At 34.3% G+C, this 19,590-nt stretch overlaps 1 protein-coding gene across 3 annotated transcripts in view; it reads right to left on the reverse strand.

The window, feature by feature from the left end:
- The window catches only part of Gabrg1 (gamma-aminobutyric acid type A receptor subunit gamma1), an 84,729-nt gene that overhangs the window by 12,131 nt on the left and 53,008 nt on the right, over window positions 1–19,590 (reverse strand). For all 3 annotated transcript variants that reach the window (XM_063240748.1, XM_063240747.1, XM_063240750.1), the window contains exons 4-8: window positions 14,555–14,775; window positions 13,529–13,611; window positions 12,375–12,512; window positions 12,096–12,248; window positions 8,619–8,830 (exon numbers count right to left, since the gene is read on the reverse strand). In XM_063240748.1, the coding sequence (XP_063096818.1) occupies window positions 8,619–8,830; window positions 12,096–12,248; window positions 12,375–12,512; window positions 13,529–13,611; window positions 14,555–14,775 (807 nt within the window). The remainder of the gene's footprint in view (window positions 1–8,618; window positions 8,831–12,095; window positions 12,249–12,374; window positions 12,513–13,528; window positions 13,612–14,554; window positions 14,776–19,590) is intronic.

A 19,590-nucleotide genomic window follows, 5' to 3' on the forward strand; every position in this document is an offset into this window, starting at 1 on the left:
TCCCACGGGCTCTGGGGAATGCACACCACCCTCGGGCCTTGGCCTGCATCTCTTCACGCTTCCTGCATGACTCCTGTGGGCACTGAGGAGCATCACGCCACACTCAGATCCTGGCCTACACCACTGCGTGCTTTCTGCACGACGCCGGCCCTGAGAAGCATGCACTGCCTTCAGACATTGGCCTGCACTGTGCTACCTGCGTGCCACGTGGACGTCCTAGCTGATGTAGCCCAGGACCCTATATGACTCTGCACCATGCTTCCCACTTGCCCAGCAGGCACATGGACCCAGGACTACTGCTGGCCCCTCGGGACACTCCCTACCTCCTGTACCTAATACAGCTGTTGATTTTCAGTTCCCACCTTTCGCCCACAACCATGGACTACAGTGGATTAACTGCCTAATCCAAAGATCTCAGCAGCTCCAGTCCTGGGGTGAGTATGCCCCTAAAATAGAGGTGTAAAGTGAGTACACAGGGCCAGTTAGCGCCCTCCAACTAACTGAAAGACCTTGGGGAGTCTGGCAAGAGTGTGGGTGGCTCCTTCCTACACACAGAAAACATCAGGCAGGGTGAGGAGTGTGCCAACAAGGACTCCCCCGACTTGAAGAAAATCACCAGGGCTTATGAGACACACAGGCACACAATAGGGACACAGTATGGCCTCAGCAGACACAAACACTACAGACAGGGAGATTTGGTGACCTGGACCAACCTGAAGATAAAGTAACAACAGGAACTAAAAGTTAACCTATATCAATACTGTTATGCTTGTCATCCTAGGAAGAATATAGGACTCACCCAATAGGCACTGCAAGGGAAAGTCAGATGACTGACCCACCTCTACATTGTGGGATCCAGAAATCGGACAAACATAAACCTTACAGTAGGACCCAAGATGCACACTACCAACAGTTGACACTAGTTTGATTGAAGAAACAAATGCTAACTCATTTGGCAAAAATGGCAAAACGAAAAAGCAAAATGTCTCAAACATGTAGTCCACCAGAAGCAAGTAGAGAAGACCTTAACATAGAGGACTTCAAAAGTAACACACCAGAAATCTCTGAAAAGATAACAAGTGAAATAAAAAAAAAAAAAAAACTCCATAAGGCTATAGAGGACATCAAATTAGAAGTACTCTCCCATATAAAGACAGAAATAACAACCTTAGTAAAGGAGTTGTTCAGTGCAGCTAAAGAAGAAATAAACAGAAAAAGTAGAGGAGCATGGGGAACTGATTGAAATCTTGGATGAATACAGAAAACAAGCAGAATTCATCAAAAAAACTCAAAGAGACAGCCAAGAAACAAAAAACTCTATTAAAAGCATGCAAAACAGTTTAAATGAAGCTGAGGTAGGATTATGGACCTTGAGGACAGAATCACAATTAGCAATCACGAAAGGATAGAACTTTTAAACATAACAAAGAAGCATGAAATGACAATCCAGCAGCTTCAAAATGATGCCAAGAGAAAAAAAAAAGATTAATAGACATCAGTGAAGATGCAGGAGTCAATGCAAATGACATACCTAAAATATTCACAGAAGAAATAGCAGAAAATTCCCCAAACATAGGGAAAAAATCTGATATGCAGATAAGTGAGGCATATAGATGCCCAGTAGACACAACCAAAATAACTCTACACCCAGACATATAGTAATTAAGATTTCAGACATACAGCATAAAAACAGAATACTAAAAGCTGTTAGAGAAAAGACACAACTCACCTATCACGAAAAGCCCATTAGAATCACAGCAGACTTTTCAGCACAAATCCTCAAGTCAAGAAGAGTGTGGAGTGGATATTTGGGTATTTCAAGCCCTGAAAGAAAACAGCTTTCAACCCAGACTGATGTACCCAGAAAAACTTTCTTTCAGATTTAATGGAGAAACAAGATACTTCCATGACAAAGAACAACTAAAGAAATTCAGGTCCACCAAACCAATCCTTGAAAGAGTATCAAAAGACATACATACTAGATAAAAATGACCACAATCTCCAAAACAACAACAGAAAGAAACCACCAGGTAGGACAAGCATTTAAACAAGGGGGGGGGGGAAGCAGACAGCAAACAACAGGAACAGAGCATGGCAAAGTTGAGCCAGTACATATCAATGATATCCTTAGGTGTAAATGGCCTCAATTCACCTATCAAAAGAAATAGGTTGACAGAATGAGTCATGAAACTTGATCTCATAATATGCTGTATACAAGAAACACATCTGACCCAAAGGGAAATACATAGATTAAGAGTCAGAGGATGAAAAACAGTATTCCATGCAACAGGAACCTAGAAAAAAGCAGAGATGACTATGCTATTTGCAGACAACATGAACTTCAAACTAAAATGACTAAAAGAGATAAAGAAGATCACTACATACTCATTAGTGGAAAAATCCAACAGGAAGAACTAACAATTATAAATATATATGCACCAAATACAAGAGCACCCAACTATATAAGGCAAATACAAATGGACATGAAAAACCAAATACACAAGAACATAATTATAACAGGGGACCTTAGAACCCCATTTTTACAAAGAGAAAGATCAACTAGACAAAAAAGTCAGCACAGAAATAATAAAACTGAATCACACCTGTGAGCAATTGGACTTAGCAGATGTTTATAGAGTGTTCCACCAAACCACATCAGAATACACATTCTTCTCAGCTGCACATGGGGCATTCTCCAAAATAGACCATATTTTATCCCATAAAACAAATTTAAGTGATCAGAGAGCACTGAAATTGGAACTTAATGGCAAAAGAAATTGCAAAACCTTCATAAATACATGGAAATTAAATAACAACCTTCTGAACAACCAGTTGGCCACAGATGAAATTAAAGAAGAAATAAGGCAATACCCAAAATTCAATGAAAATGTGAAAACAATGTAATGTAATCTGTGGCATGCAATGAAAGTGGTCTTAAGAGGGAAATATACAGCAATAAATTGTCATATCAAGAAAACAGAATGAACACAAATAAACAACCTAATGCTTTACCTCAAACTTCTGAAAAAAGAAGAGCAAGTTAAGTCCAAAGGTCATAAAAGAGAGAAATTGTAAAGATTAGAGCAGAAATCAATGCAGTTGAAACTAAAAAAAAATAATAATAATAATTAATGAATCAAAAAGCTGTTTTTTTGAGAGACTAAACAAAATTGGTAAACCTCTAGCTACCTTACCGAGAAAAACCCAAATCCACGCAATAAGGACTAAAAAGAGGGAAATTACTACAGATGCCATGGAAATTCAAAAGATCACTAATACCTACTTTGAAAATCTCTACTCACAGAGTGGAAAACACAGAGGGAATGGACAGATTTCTATCTGAAACATATCAACGACCAAAGCTCAACCAAAAAGATACAGCAATTTTGAATAACCCAGTATCAGCTATTGAAATTGAAAACATAATTTAAAAAATTACCAGCAAAGGAAAGCCCAGGTCCTGATGGATTTATGGCTGAATTTTACAAGAAATTTAGAGGAGATTTGTTGCCAATGCTCCTTAAACTCTTCAATAAAATCGAAAAGGCAGCAATCCTCCCTAAATCAAAACCAGAGAAAGACTCAGCCAAAAAGGAGAACTATATGCCAATCTCACTAATGACATTGATGCAAAGGTTCTCAATAAAATGCTGGCAAATAGAATGCAGCAAATCATCATGAAGATTATACATCACAACCAAGTGGTATTCTTTTCAGGAATGCAGGGGTGGTTAAATGTATGCAAGTAAATGTAATACACCACATCAATAGAGCCAAAAACAAAAACCACATGGTCATCTCAATAGATACAGAAAAAGCTTTTGATAAAGTCCACCACCAGTTCATGATATAGACCCTTCAGAAACTTGGAATACACAGTGTCTAACTCAATATTATAAAGGCCACCTATGACAAACTAACAGCCAGCATTATACTGAATGGACAAAAATTGAAAGCTTTCACTTCAAAATCAGGAACAAGACAAGTATGTCCACTATCACCACTCCTATTCAATATAGTTCTGGAAAGACAAGAGCAATCAGACAAGAGAGAGAAATAAAAGGAATAAAGATAGGAAAGGAAGAAGTTAAATTATCACTATTTGCAGATGACATAATACTCTATATAGAAGACCCAAAAAACTGCATTAAAAGACATCTTGAGGTAGTAAGCAAATTCAGCAGTGTAGCTGGATACCAAGTAAATGCTCAAAAGTCAATAGCATTCGTATACACAAGAAAAAACTAACAGAGAGAAATTATGGAAATACCAACCTTCACAATAGCATCTAAAACAATGAAATACTTAGGAATCAACCCAGCTAACAGTGAAAAAGATCTGTATGCTAAAAATTATATTACACCAAGAAAGGTGATTGAAGAGAATATCAGAAAATGGAAGGATATTCCTTGCTCTTGGATAGGAGGAACCAACATTTTGAAAAAGGCCATACACCCAAAACTATTATACAAATTTAACACAATCCCAATCAAAACGCCATTAACATACCTCACAGATCTAAAGAAAACACTCCTAAAATTCATTTGAAAACAGAAGAAACCTAGAATAGCAAAAGCAATTCTGGGCAACAAATGAATCAAAAAGCTGGTTTTTTGTTTGTTTGTTTGTTGTTTTTTTTTTGAGAGAATAAACAAAAAAGGCAGCATCTCAATTCCTGACTTGAAACTATACTACAAAGCCACAGTGATAAAATCAGCATAGTACTGGAAAAGAAATAGACCTGAGAATCAATGGAATAGATTAGAAGATATAAGCACAACTAAAAAGACACTCAGCCACCTGATATTTGACAAGGGGGCTAAATATGTTTTCTGGAAGAAGGATAGCCTCTTTAATAGATGATGTTGGAAAAACTGGCTTCCCACATGCCAAACACTTAATCTAGACCATGCCTATCACCATGCATACAAATAAAGTCTAGATAGATCAAAGACCTAAATATTAAAACAGAAACACTAAATCTACTGGAAGACAAGGTATGTAGAAGTTTTGGAGACATAGGAGTAGGCAGAGAATTCATGAACAAAATGCAAACTACCCAGGAAAAACCTCAAAGAATCAACAAATTGGACCTCACATTATTGAAGTTTCTGCACTTCAAAATACATCACCAATACAGTGAAAAGAAAATGGAAATTTTCTTTCCAAAGAATGGGAAAGAATTGTAGCCAGGAACTCCTCAGACAAGACCCTTACATCCAGAACATTTAAAGAACTGAGTATCATCAAGTCCCCCATATTCAAAGACCCTCTCCAAAAATGGGCATCTGAACACACAGTTCTCAGATGAAGATATACAAATGGAAAATAAATATATGATGAAATGTTCACCATCACTGGTCATTTGAGAAATGTAAATTAAAACAGCATTGAGATTTCATCTCACTCTGGAAAGAACAGTTTCCATCAAGAAATCAACAGATAACAAGGCGAGGCTGCAGGGAAAAAGGAACACTGTTCCACCGTTGGTGGGAGTGCAGACTGGCGCAGCCACTATGGAAATCACTATGGAGGATTCTCAGAAGACTAGGTTTGGAAGTTCCTTTCAATCCAGCTATTCTTCTACTGGGTGTTTTCCTAGAAAAACTGAGAAGGTCATGTCACAGTGATATATGTGCACCCCTGTTCATAGCAGCACAATTTGTAATAGCTAAATCTTGGAAACCAGATGCCCATCAACTGCAGAGTGGATGAAAAAGATGTGGTATTTTTATACAATGGAATATTACTCAGCTATAAAAAGGATGAATTTGAGGCCTTCATAGGTAAATGGAGACAAACGAGGCTATCCTCATTAGTGAAATAAGAATCATATTTATAAATATCACATATTGTCTTTAATATAAAAAATAATAAGAAAGGTAGGCATAATAAAACCTAAAGTGTGTAATTGCTATTGTTAAAAAGAGAGGAAAAGAAAGTGCTCTAAAGGATAAAACTGCTTGTATGTTTAAGTGTATAGGATTGATAATCATATTACTGTTTTTGTTGTATAGTCGAACAGAACTATTTGTAGTCTGACTGTTTGAACAGCCACTTTGTATGATTTACTTTTGTAACTTGAACAACTATTTCTAAGAGGACAATATGTAATATATCAATTAGTGATTTTTTACTGTTTATTTTTTGAAATTACATATTATTTATATCCATTTTCTCTTTCGCTTTTTTCTTTAAATAAAATTTAAAAGATAAATTTAAAAAAAATTTTAAAGTACATTCGGATTTACCTGATTAGCAAAAGCAAACAGTTAAACACTGAACCAAGCAGAAATTCAGGTTTGATAACTGATTCTGGTTTTGTTTTTTTCACCATTAATTGGTGATGAAAGCTCTCATAAATTATGTCACTGTACAACAGGACAAAAGAAGGCTAGAGAACTTGGCTTCGGATAGCTGTATATGTATGTTTGACACCCCCATAGTCAATTATAGTACTTTAAGTGGACTGCTGTAATTTGCCCCCCCTCGAACATTTTTTTTCACTGCACTGAGGTTGCACTAAATTCAGAACCTTCACACTGAGCTATTTTCCCACATTTTTCTTTCTTTCTTTCTTTCTTTCTTTCTTTCTTTCTTTCTTTCTTTCTTTCTTTCTTTCTTTGTACTGGAGATCGAACTCACAACCTCACACTTGCCAGGCAGGCATTTTGTGTTGCTGAGCTAAATTCCTAACCCTGACTTTTTTGTTTCTTTTATCTCTATTTCTTTTTATTATTTTACTTTGAGATCAAGTGCAATAAAATTACTAAACTGTCCAGGCTGGGCTCAAATTCGTGATTCTCCTGCCTCAGTCTCCAGGAAGGGTAGGATCATGGGCACGTGCCACATGCCTGGCTGTCACTTAACTTTTATTCTGTAATCTTACGTCTTTAGGTTTTTATTCTTTCTGGGCTTGATGCCAAATTTTGAAGCTTCTAAATATATACTTTTTTCTTAAGTAATTATTCTATAATAGAACGACAATTTTGGCATTCTTTTTGTATGCATTTAATTAAAAAGTACTGACTGACATAATTTTAAGTTTTGCACTGCAGTGTCTTAGATCTTGTAGGTGTGCCATTCAGGACTGTGGTTTAGAGGATGTGATCTGGGGCCAAACTGATCCACCCATGTCCTGACAGTAGCTATGTATTAGTTTTCTGTATCTCTGTTACGTAGCAGTGGGTCCTACATTATATACTATTCGAATGAAAGTAGAAAAGCCATCTGACAATGGCTATTGTCTCCCTTTTCCCGTTAGCTGTTTTTATTCTGAGTATTTCCAGTCACAGTTTCCAGGAGTACAGACTTGAGGACAAACTACAGCTGGGTAAATGATACAATGGAAAAATCCTGATAGCGTGCTTGAGTCTAATTAAAGGAAAACAGTACAAAACCTTTACTTAAAAAAACTTAAAATTTAATAATGGATATTAAAGTTGATCAATTTGTTCTCTAATGTGTTCCCTTGGGAATCATCCCAATTCTACAATTAAAGTGAAATGATGAGACATGGCTCTGATTTCTTAGCTGCAGTGATAATCTCAAAGCAAAATACTTCAAAGCATATATTTGGAGTACAATTTCTCTGAAAAAATGAGATATGTTTATATGTAAGGAAAGTTTTATAAGAGAAAGAGGGAAAAATCCACTGAATTCTAAAGCTTACTAAGTAGTAAAATGTAAAACTTCACACCTCGTTTTATGTGCGCTAGGCAGGTTTTTAAGCTTGCCTTTCATGTACAGCTGTTTTATACAATTTTCATTTATTTGAGTATTTTGTATCAAATCCTTTTGAAACATTTACTATAATTAGTGGTAAAGCATATTTTTTCTAATTTTAAAAAAATAAATGCCTGTTTTTTGAAATTCAAAGGATGAATATAGAGAAACGCTTACAGCCTGATTTCTGGCACCAAAAATGATGAGGCTCTGAGTCCTGAATCTTTCATTTATTAAATTGTCCTTGGGCAAATTCCAAAGCTGATTTTTATCATTTATACTCAGACACAAATGAAATCATGCATGTCACATGCTCAGAGTGCTACCTGGAGGACTCAGTACGTGTTAGATATTACTTTCCGGTTATCACAATTGCTATTATAAAAAGAAATTAAAAATAAATCAGCTGCTACTTAAGTGTATTAGAATCAATAAAATCTATTTTAATATATAAAGAACTGTGATAAAAATTAAGGTAGATATTATATAATTAGGAAGGGGAAGTAAAGTAGTACAAATAAAAAAATAATTGTATGGCTGTGATACTCTAAAATTAAAGAAGGATATTCATCTCTAGGAGTGAGTTAACTTTGTGAGCCACTGATTATTAAAAAGATCTTTGATGATATTTTAAGCACAAAGATTATATGACTTATGGAAAATGTCATAGTATAAGAAATCTTTCTTTACAAGGTACACCTAATAAGAGTGCTGGAGAAATACAAATATATTTTTCCTGACAATATTAAATTCTCCAGTTGCACTGAAATTTTATTTTCATTTGGCATAAGCCCTCAGCCACCATTTTTATCCTAAGCAAATACAACATGAATATTCAAAAACAGAAGTTTTAGGTAAATTGAATCTTATGCAATAGAAGTTTCGTAACATACCGAGGTCTTGTTTTTTATCTTCCTGTCTTTAGTAGTTTTCCCTTTTTTGTTGCTAGTAAAATAATGCAAGGTTCCATATTCCATTAAGGCAGCAAAAACAAAAATGAAACAAACGGAAACAAAGAGATCCATCGCAGTCACATAAGAAACCTTAGGTAACGACTTCCTGGCAATTGTACTTAGGGTTGTCATAGTCAAAACTGTAGTGATACCTGTAGAGAGAAGGGGAGAAAAAAAGATTAAGAATAATTTAACAGGCCGATTTTATTCTTCTATATGATTTGGCAACATTGGGAGCTGAAATAAATACTGGAAACAAAAGGATATAATTGCTAGTCATTTACAGAAAGAATCACTGGTAACCATGGCTACCCAACCTGAAATGCCTTCTTTGTGTCTGAATTTTAATCATTTAAATTACTATGGAGCACAGTGATTCCCAATACCCTTCCTGTCCTTCCTCTATACCAATGAAATTATCAACTTTTTAACCTGATCTGCGCTTGCCTGAAAAAAACAAGTTTGTCACCTTTTGTGCAGTGCAGTGTGACCACAGGCTAAGATGTGGTGAAGCGGAGTTACGGATTGGAAGCTATGTCTAAAAGATGGCCTTAAGGAGGTGGAGAATCCTTCTTCCTCTCCTCCTCATTCGCTGCTGGAATAAAATGATCAGAGCACCAGAATGCTCTGGTATTTTAGATGTTCAAATCACCAATGACTCAGCACAAAGCTACAGGAACCTGAATCCCTGATATCCTAAGGCACCTTATCACTTTGGTAATTACTTCTGAACTTGCAAGAAGGAAGTAAGTACCTTTGATCAAAATGAAGCAAAAGTGATTGGAGATCTTCTGCTGTATACAGTTATAGCATAAGGTTTTCCTATATGATAACGTGAATCTATTTTATCTCAAATTTAAGTGAGGAATAAAATCATGGCAAAAGAATATTTCAAAAACAGTATGTAAATATTTTTTATGAATAAGACTTCAGCACATGCAATTTAGATATGCCCAGGAGCCCCACCCCTGTGTATACTTGTTTTTGGAAATGTGTGGTTGTCTTCAACTACTGGCCTTCTTGCATCCTTATCATTATTCATCTCAAGTCTCCAAAATCACAGATGCATTTGGTATTTCTTCTTATTAAATTACCATAGTTTTCTTTCTTTATCTCAAAAAATATTGCCCAATAAACAGAATTACCTACACTCTTAAAAGTATTAAATGAAGTGCTTAATGATTCTCAATTGGGCCAGTATATATAGAATGGTGGCTTCCATAATGAAATAAAAAATAGGAAGACATACAGCATCAGTGACTTTGGTATGGTGAAGACAAAATCCATGACTCTATCTCACGACTCCATTGAAATATGGCCTAACAGTTTCTCTTCCATACTCATTTTTTTTTTTAGTTTCAACAGTTATTAAAATAAAAACAAAACAAAAAAACCCAACAACAATGCAATGCAGTTGAAATCAGAAGCAAACCTGTATTTAATCCCTAAATTCGCCACTTATTTCCTTTTTGATCTTAAAGTTCTTAACTTCTCTCATTGAAAAACTGACAGTCACATTTACTTATAATAAGTACACAGAAATGATTTAATTTACTTTTTTTGCTCTTACTTAGTTAATGAATTTAAATCTCCCTCTCTAATATTAGTAAGTTAAAGATATAATTTTCTAAGCAGTGTGTTAGTTGTATTTATATGTTAAATTTTTATGGAACTTCATTTTGTAATGTTTTCTAAATTCCTGTTTGTTTCACTCAAGAGTTATATGAGATCATTTTTTGAATTCAAAATATTTGAGACCATTATCAGTTATTTCTATCAACTTTTAACTTACTACTTCTGTTTTCAATAGAAAATATATCTAATATTCTAGTCATTCAAATTTTATTAAAATCTTGATTAATATTCAACATGCGCTTGAGAACGTATACACTGAAATTATGTGTGTGTTCAATAAATGTTAATCGTTCAACTAGTTGATAATTTCATTCAGATTTTCTACATCTTAATTAATCTTTTATTCTTGTAGTTGTAATGGAACAAGAATGTAAAATGTCCAGCTATGGTTACAGATTTATCTGTTTATTTCCATTATTTTTGACAATTTTTTCCTTTATTATTTCACAAACAAGGCTACATCTTAAAATTTTATATGTAGCAAATCTTAAAGAATACTAATGAATGCAAGGCTCCCGTGTCTCTCAACTTTCACACATTTTGAGGGAAAGAAATAAACTACAACATTTTCATAAGACAAAACAAGATTTATAGAACTATTTTTGGCTTCTCAATTATGTCCTGTCCTTACATCAAAATTCATGAAATTACTGTGTGTTTTAATTTTGTTAGCAACGGTTGCATTTAGAGCACTATTACATAACTGTTTTATAAGGCAAGAAAAACGGCAGTAGAGTTTAGCTTTCAGACTTTTCTGCTAAAATTTAATGACTATTATCATGTGATGAATTTCCTATTAAGATATCTCTGTAACTATGATAATGAAAAAACACTTATGATGTTTAAAGGATAACATAAGACACTTTTCTGTTATCATTCTTATTACATTTATGGTTTCCCTTGTTTAAGATGATTTTAAACTCTCAAGAAAAATGCATCTCCAAGGGTACCGTAAGATACTTCGGATTTACTGCTGACACCTTTACGTGTTTTAAAATTTACCTGATTCGATTCAGTTATCAGATATCTTAGGAACCACATGGAAAACTCCTCAATATTAAAAATAGAAAAGTTCTGAACTTTGATTTCTAAAGGCACAAATTCATGTCCTACATTGATCTTGGAAATCAATCAGATGATTAACAAGTTTTCTGAGTATCTATATGCAAATGTAGGTTATCATTGCTTTCAAATATATATGTAGCTATTAGCTACTTACTTTCATTTAGGATTTTATTATTGAAATAAATTGCTACAGGAGGAGAAATTCATTTTACTGAGGGTGAATTACAGTTTATTCATTTAATCAGTGTTATTTTGCAGACAACTCTGATACCCACAGATTAATTACACACTTTGTATATTACAAGAGCCAAGGAGCGTCTTGTTCTTTTCAGGGACCTGCTCTTTGGAACCGTTGTTTGTTCATTAGTAACATTGTAAGAGCAGAGGATTTGAAAGTCATCCAAACACACACCAGTAAATGAATGTAATTATTAGTTATTCAGCTAAAACCTAAATTAAATGTTGATGAAAAAGCAATCGAAAATACTGATCAATATAAGGAATTTTCTGAAGTTTTAAGTTCTTTGTCACACCATTGTGTGTGTGTGTGTGTGTGTGTGTGTATATATATGCAGATGCATAATCCTTTCAATTTAGTTTTGCGCTAATTTCTGTCCAAATTTGCTGGACTATTTCTAATATATGTATTTATAAACTTTTATTGCAATAAAATATTTTAAGTCCTATGCTATTATAGGAAAACGCTGCATGTCATACCCAGTGACGTTCTTGCAGGTACTGCATCTTTATTGATCCAAAAAGACACCCAGGAAAGAACGACTGTTAGAATACATGGAATGTAGGTCTGAATAGTGAAGTATCCCATTCGTCTACTCAGGTCAAAAAAAATTGTCATGATTACATAATCCCCTGAAAGAAAAATAATATGTTTCATTTTGGTTAGAAAATATATGAAATATATATTACAACTCATACATTTAAATATCAATGCTATCGAGTGCTAGCACAATTCACTTCTACATATTTTATCCTTACCTGAGATTGTGTGAGCGATTTCAGTTGAGTTTCTTAAACCTACAAATGCAAATTGATATAATCGCCAGTATTTAGGATCAGCTACTTCTACAGAAGGCTTTTTCCATTTATATTCAATTTCATTTTTAGGGTATCCATCTGTAGGAAAAATTTAAAAGAAAATATGCAGAGTCACAAGATCAAAAACAAGTACTGTTATAATAACATTTCATAAAGACAAACTCTTGGAAATTCTTCCCTTATCTGTTATTATAAAATATGATAAACATTAAAACTGTTTCATGAAATATGTATATATAATTTAAACAGTAATACTGTTTTGATTATTTTACGCTGATATGCTGATTTCAGATGTAACTTTTCTTGAAGCAACTAGAGGTTTGGGTTATGTCATTATTTTCATGTGTATCTATGTATCTTGGCTTTACAGAGATTGTATTCTGTTAGACTTCCACACCACAATGCTGTCAAAATCAAAGCATAAATTTACCATGTTTTTGAACTGTCCTCAGATTATAACTGAGTGTGAACTAAATTTTCAGGCTTCAAATTTTATGTGGATTTGGAGGCTAAAACTACTTTTTAAATTTGTGATCACCTACAGTTTTGGAAATATTTTAATAGCATGAAGTTTTAAATTATTTCAACAAAATGGTTAGTCTACATATTACAGAGTTCACTATGGCAAAAAACTGGATTTTTATATTCAAGTTATTTTGCTTTAATCGCTTTCTTGTGTTTCCTATTTTCCTCTTATTAAATATAAAGGATTTTAATTTTAGATTTCTAACATAAATTTTACAACTCAATACTCTTCTCAAATATTTGCTATTAAAGTAAATACTCTGCACCCAATCATTTTAAAACAAATTTTAATTTCAATGTAATAAATTTAAATTGCTTCCTCAAAACTGAGTATAATTTGAACCATCTTTTTATTCTTGATTTGTAAAAACATTTAAATTAAAATCTATTCTCACTTGTACTTTAATCTAAAATCAAGAAGCAAATGCGCTATTTGTAATTATTATACACAACAAATTAGAGCACAATCTATGTTCTTTAAAAATTGTGTTGAGTCTCATTTATTTGTATTTTTAAAGAAACAAGTTTTAAGGATAAAACTCCACGAAATAAAGTATTTTATCACTTACAGCTTGAAAATTCCAGTGGACAAGAATGTTCATCCATAGGAAAATTATGAAGTTGAAGGTAACATTCTGCGTTAATTGTCAATCTATATAGATGGAAAAATATTGAATAGATAAACAATTTCAATCATTAAAAATCTCTTGCTTATTTTTAAAATATGATTTTGGCCTACAATAACAAAGTATGACATATGAGAATACAGTAGTAATATGACAATTAGGATCCCACAATATTATATGAATATGAACATGAAAATTCTAACATTTTTCTGTCCAAAAAATTCAGCTATCTTTGTATACATTTCAAACTTATCTCTGGACTTACAATTTTAAAATTTACATCTAAAATATTCTTCTAGATTCTAAAAGTCTCTCTAACATGTACATTCATATACGCATACATGCAGAAGATAAACATGTTTGGCACAGTTAAGTGTGCTGATATTTTCTCTTAATGTATCATGAACATATTCCTATTAAGAATGATCCTTGATGTTCAGGTACAGTACATTGAGGAAATTAATTGAGTTCAAATCTTATACATCAATCTTTTCTTGGGATATTTTAATTTTAATTCAGTATTTTTTTTTTTTTTTGGTACAGGGAATTAAACTCAGGACTTTGCACTTGCCAGGCAGGCACTGTGCCACTGAGCTATATCCCTGGCCCTTAGTTCATTTTTAATAATCTCATTATAAAATTTTGTAACATGATATGTTCCTAGAGAAAACTCAATGGTTTACATTATTGGTTAAAAAGCATTAGTGAAACAACCTATTTTGCAGCTAGAAAAGAATTTTAAAAATTGGAGGGCTTTTTGTTATTGCTTTTCCTTAGCTGTAGACCTTTTCACAGTAGGAACTGTAAACTTTAAAAAATATTGCCAGAATATTTCACCATTTGTATTTTACCACTAGAAAAGAATATCGTGTTTCCTACATTGTAAGTTTGAAGAAGAAATCTCTAGAAGCTAGTCAAAAGTTAGTACAAATAAGCTACAGCAAATGCAAATTTTTAGAACAGTATTACCTTAAGGTATAAAGAACTCGTCCATCATTCCAAATTCTCAGCAGACGATTAGGAGTTGTTATCCAGTGTGCATCAGATTTTCTTGAGTTTCTGAAGAAAGTGTCAGGAATCCAAATTTTTCCAACCATATTACTATTAAGCATAAGCACTTTCATAGTACTGTTGAATTTCAGTCGACTGTCGAACCAAGTTTGAGCAAAAATTATATCTATTGTATATTCCTAAAAGATGCAAAGAATAATGCATTTTTATAGTTTCCTAAGGGTTGATTATTTAAGACTGAGACTCAGAACACCTATCAAACAATTTCACTTCAGGGCTCCCAGCAGAACCTTCCCACAGTGACTGTGTGAGAGGCAGTCATAGGAGCTATGGTGAAGAAGGAAGCAAGACATAAACCCTTCAAGAAGTTGTAGCTCAGACTGGGAGGACACAGAGCCCCACCAATCACGGTGAGAATCTAGGCGACTTGTGTGGACCTCAGAAGCAGCTGTATCTGAAAGTGCTAAATTAGGTACAGTAGTCTGCATGAGTACTGAAGTGCCTTGTTGCCTCCCGCCAGCATAGATCAAAAGTCGGATTGCTTCTCCACTACCTGTTCTGAGCAAGAGACACCTCAGGTTGCAGGAGAAACTTACCCCAGTATGAAAAGATAAAGTGGCCTCCACAGTAGTGGGCCAGCTCACAGTCCCTACAGCTATAAAGTAGGCACAGTAAACCATGGCTTGGTGGATTCTAAGATTGCAGATCCTTTTGAAAATATGGGGAAACCTTTTTTTTTTTTTTTCTTCTTTTGGACTCCTCCACCCAAATTATTTAGAGTATGGGGAATTTTCCTTTTTCCTTTGATTTTTCCCTTTAATTATTCATTTTAAATCTTATTTTAAATTTCTCACTTTTCTTCTTTTTCTTGTTTGAACTTTTCTGTTACATTTATTATTTCTACTATTTTCCTTCTAATCCTTATTAGGATTCTTTATTTCACATTTCTCTCCCCTCCATCCTTCACTGACTAATATTCAAACTTTTTGTCTTGCATTTTAACATCCTTTATCTGCTCTGGTTGATACATTGTATCAACTTGAGAACTTCAGAAGTTTAACCCAGACACTTAGCAGGGAACCAGGATGCTGACTTTGTAGATATCCTCATCCTGTGCAGGAGGAGATTGCAGAGACTTTGTGAGTGCTGCACCTGTCCTGGAAGGGAGGGATGGCCTATGTACAATATAAGATAGGAAAAGAGGCTTGCTCTTCCCTCTTTTGCTGGTTGCTGCCTTGAAGTGTTGCCCTGATGCCCTGCCACCCTGCCTTATAGCCAGCCAACTGTGGATTGAAACCTCTAAAAACTGTAAGTTAAATAAAGTTTTCTTTCCTTAATTTTTGGTGTTTGATATTTTGTCCCAGCAACAAGAGACAAGTAACTGAGACAACACCCTTCTATCTTTACTACAAAAACCATTAAACTAGGTAGTATTATGGTCTGTGTCTGGATGTGCCCCCAAAGCCCATGTGGTCATGGGAGATAGGCTTTGGGAGCGCTTGAATCTAGAGTTTGTGACTGGATCATTGTCCAGTGCTGGGGTTGGGTCGGTGAGTGCTGCACTAGAGCTAGGAGTGTAGCATTCAATCATAGTGAAGGGAAGAGGTTTGCTTCCTCATTGTACTCTTGCTGCTTTTTCTGTCTTCTGCTGCCCTGAGCTGTCGCCCCTGTGCCATGCCGCCCTGTCTCGGAGCCAACTGAGTACAGACTGAAACCGCCACAAAGTGCCAGCTAAACACACCTTTCCTCCCTTCATTTTGTCAACATGAATAGTTTCAATTTCACAATCAAAAGACACACATGAGCTGATAGATCAAGAAACACTATCTAACAATATATTGTATATTCAAAATGCATTTAATTTAAAAAAGAAATTCATAAATTAATTATACAAAGATGTAAAACAGTATTCCACACAATCAGAACTTGAAAAAAGCAGGAACAACTATCCTAATTTCATACAAAATTGATTTCATGCTAAAACTAATCATAAGAGCAAAATAGGCCCGCACCTACTGGATAAAATAACAAACAGAAAGTGGTAACAATTATAAATTTGCAAAAAACACTAGTACACACAACTTCATAAAACAAACAATACTACACAGATAACACTAACACAATAATGGGAGCGCTCTCAAATATACAGATCAATCTGACAAAATTCAAAAAGAAATATCAAACTTGAATAAGACCTTTGAAGAAATGGATGTACTAGATATCTATGGAATGTTACACCTAAGAACAAAATAATACATATTTTTCCCAGAAGAACAGCAGACTTTCTCCAAAACATACCACATGATATCCCATAAAGCTTAAGAAAATGCCAAAATATGAAGATTTTCTTGTGCATAGTATCAGAACACCATGCAATGAAATTAGAATGCAAAGGCAAAAGAAGTGACATAAGCCTTGCAAACACAAGGGAATTAAGCAAATCCTCTGAAATAGAGTCATAGAACAAATAAAAAAAGAAACTAGACAGCTGATAGAGTAATGCTCAAACGGTCATGCTGGTGCAACGTAACAGAACTTACAGGACACAATCAAAGAGTCCTAAGAGGGAAGTTTATATTGCAAATACCCATGTCAGAAAAACATAGTGAGGCTGGGGAGGAGAACAAGATATTTATGAAAATCTAAGACCTCCTGTGAGTCAATGCCCTATCTGGGCTTACTGGGGGAAAGCCAGATGCCAGCCTCTTCTGGCACTCAAGCAGTGTGGTAAGAGCCAATCCCCACCCCCACCCCACCAACCCAGCCCCATTATGCAACCAGTTGATCCAGAGAAACACAGGCTGTGATGAGAGCTTGTGGGGTAAAATACAATGCAATGCTTGTAGTTTTTAGTGTTCACTGACTTGTTAGCCCTGAAGCTGGTCTGATCATTTATTGAAAGAATAGCAATACACAGTGTAGCACATATGGGGGATCTCCTTCTCAAGGTGGTAGTCATTACTCATCCCCTATTATCTTGTTTTGAAATCCTGTATCATTCTCATTGTTTTGTTTGATTGGGTTTTATTCTGTTTTATGTTGTTGGATTTTATAGCTGATGGCATGTGCAGATGTTTTGATGGTAACATATATTACGGTAACCATTTTGGATTTACTATTACCTTGGTTTGAAGTCCTATATTGCATTCACTGTTTGTTTTTATTGGTTCTATTCTGCTCTGGTTTGCTGGTTTTACTATGTCTGAGGGTATGGGCAGCTGTTTTGAAGACAACAAGAGGCATTATGGTGACCATTGTTGATTTTCTGTTATCTTGTTTTGGACTCCTGTGTCACTTACACTGTTTTGTTTTAATTGGATTTACTGTTTTATTTTGCTTGATTTTATTCTCTTTGATTTTTTTTTTTTTCTTTTTTTTTGTCTTCCAGAGATGGGGTCTTGCTATGCAGTTCAGGCTGGCCTTGAGCTCACTTCATAGCCCAGGCTGGTCTCAAACTCACAATGATCCCTCTGCCTCAGCCTCCCAAGTGCTGGGATTACAGGCATGAGCCACCACACGCGGCTGAAATAAAATTTTAGAAAAAATTTTAAAAAGAAAAACAGAGAGAGCCCAAAGAATTGAACTAATGATGTACTTTAAAGTCCTACCAAAATAAGAACAATATAGAGGGAAACTTAATACACAACAGGAAATTATTCAATTTGGAGCAAAAATTAATGAAATTAAGTCAAACAAACAAAAAAAGAAAATGAAGAGAATCAATGATTCAAAAAGTTGCTTCTTTGAAAAACTAAATAAAATAAAACCCCAGCTGATTTGAAAAAAAGATCAAGCCAGCAAATAATCCAATTAGAAATAAAAGAATGAGGGGCTTGGGATTTAGCTCAGCGGCATAAGTGCCTGCCTTGCAAGCAGGCAGTCGTGAGTTCGATCCCTGGTACCAGTAAAAACGAAAAAGACAAAAAAAAAAAAAAAAAAAAAAAAAAAAAAAAAAAAAAAAAAAGAAATAAAAGAATGATTTCCCAATGGACATTGCTGAAATCCAGATCTTTGTAAACTATGAGTGACTATACTCTAATAAATTGAAAAACTCAGAATAGTCACATTCTTTGATACATATGCATTTCCAAAATCAAACAAAGTATAAAAATCCTGAATAATATAATAACAATGATACTGTGCTGTAATTTTAAAAAACAGATTAAGAAAATATCAGGTCCTGATTTAGACTGCTTAATTCTATAAGCATTTTACTGAAGTAGAAATAATGCAAATACTCCTCAACCTCTTTAATGAAATTGAAAGGGAATGGGTAATCTCTGTCATTCTTAGAAGCTAGAATTACCCTGATTTCAAAGACAAAAAAGGGGCCAACTACAAAAAAGTATCTCTTTAATAAACATAGATGCAGAAATCGTCAGCAAGATGTTGGCAAAATGAATGAAATAAATATTCAAAAAGACTATACACTGTGACAAAATAGGATTTAGTACAGAGATACAGGGATGATGTATTAAATGTAATACATCACATAAACAGAAAAAAGACAAAAATCATAGGAAGGACCACAGAAAAAGACATAGACTAAATCTAACACCAATTTATGATCTTAAAAAAACCTGAATAAAGTAGGTGTAGAAGGACCTTATCTCAATCTGATAAAAGCTATTTATAAAAAAAATAAGGAGCAACCCCATATTACACTGGGAAAAAAAATGGAAGGTTTCCCTTTAAAATCAAGAGCAATATAAGGATGTCCATTATTACCACTCATGTTCAGTATAGTTCTGAAAACAGCCATAGTAATCAGGGATAAGAAAGAAAAATGATACAAATATATAATGCATACACACACACACACACACACACACACACACATATATATGAAAGTAAGAATTCATGTTATGATTTTTGCAAATGGCACGATCCTCTATGTAGAAGGCCTCTAAAAATTTATCAACAAACTCCTAAAATTCTTAAGTTCAGTAGCTTAAAATGATAAAAAATCAAGATACAAAAATAAATAGTTTCCA

Source organism: Cavia porcellus, unplaced genomic scaffold (assembly GCF_034190915.1).
Source record: "Cavia porcellus strain 051 isolate PalLab524CR breed Dunkin Hartley unplaced genomic scaffold, mCavPor4.1 scaffold_30, whole genome shotgun sequence".
Lineage (NCBI taxonomy): Eukaryota > Metazoa > Chordata > Mammalia > Rodentia > Caviidae > Cavia > Cavia porcellus.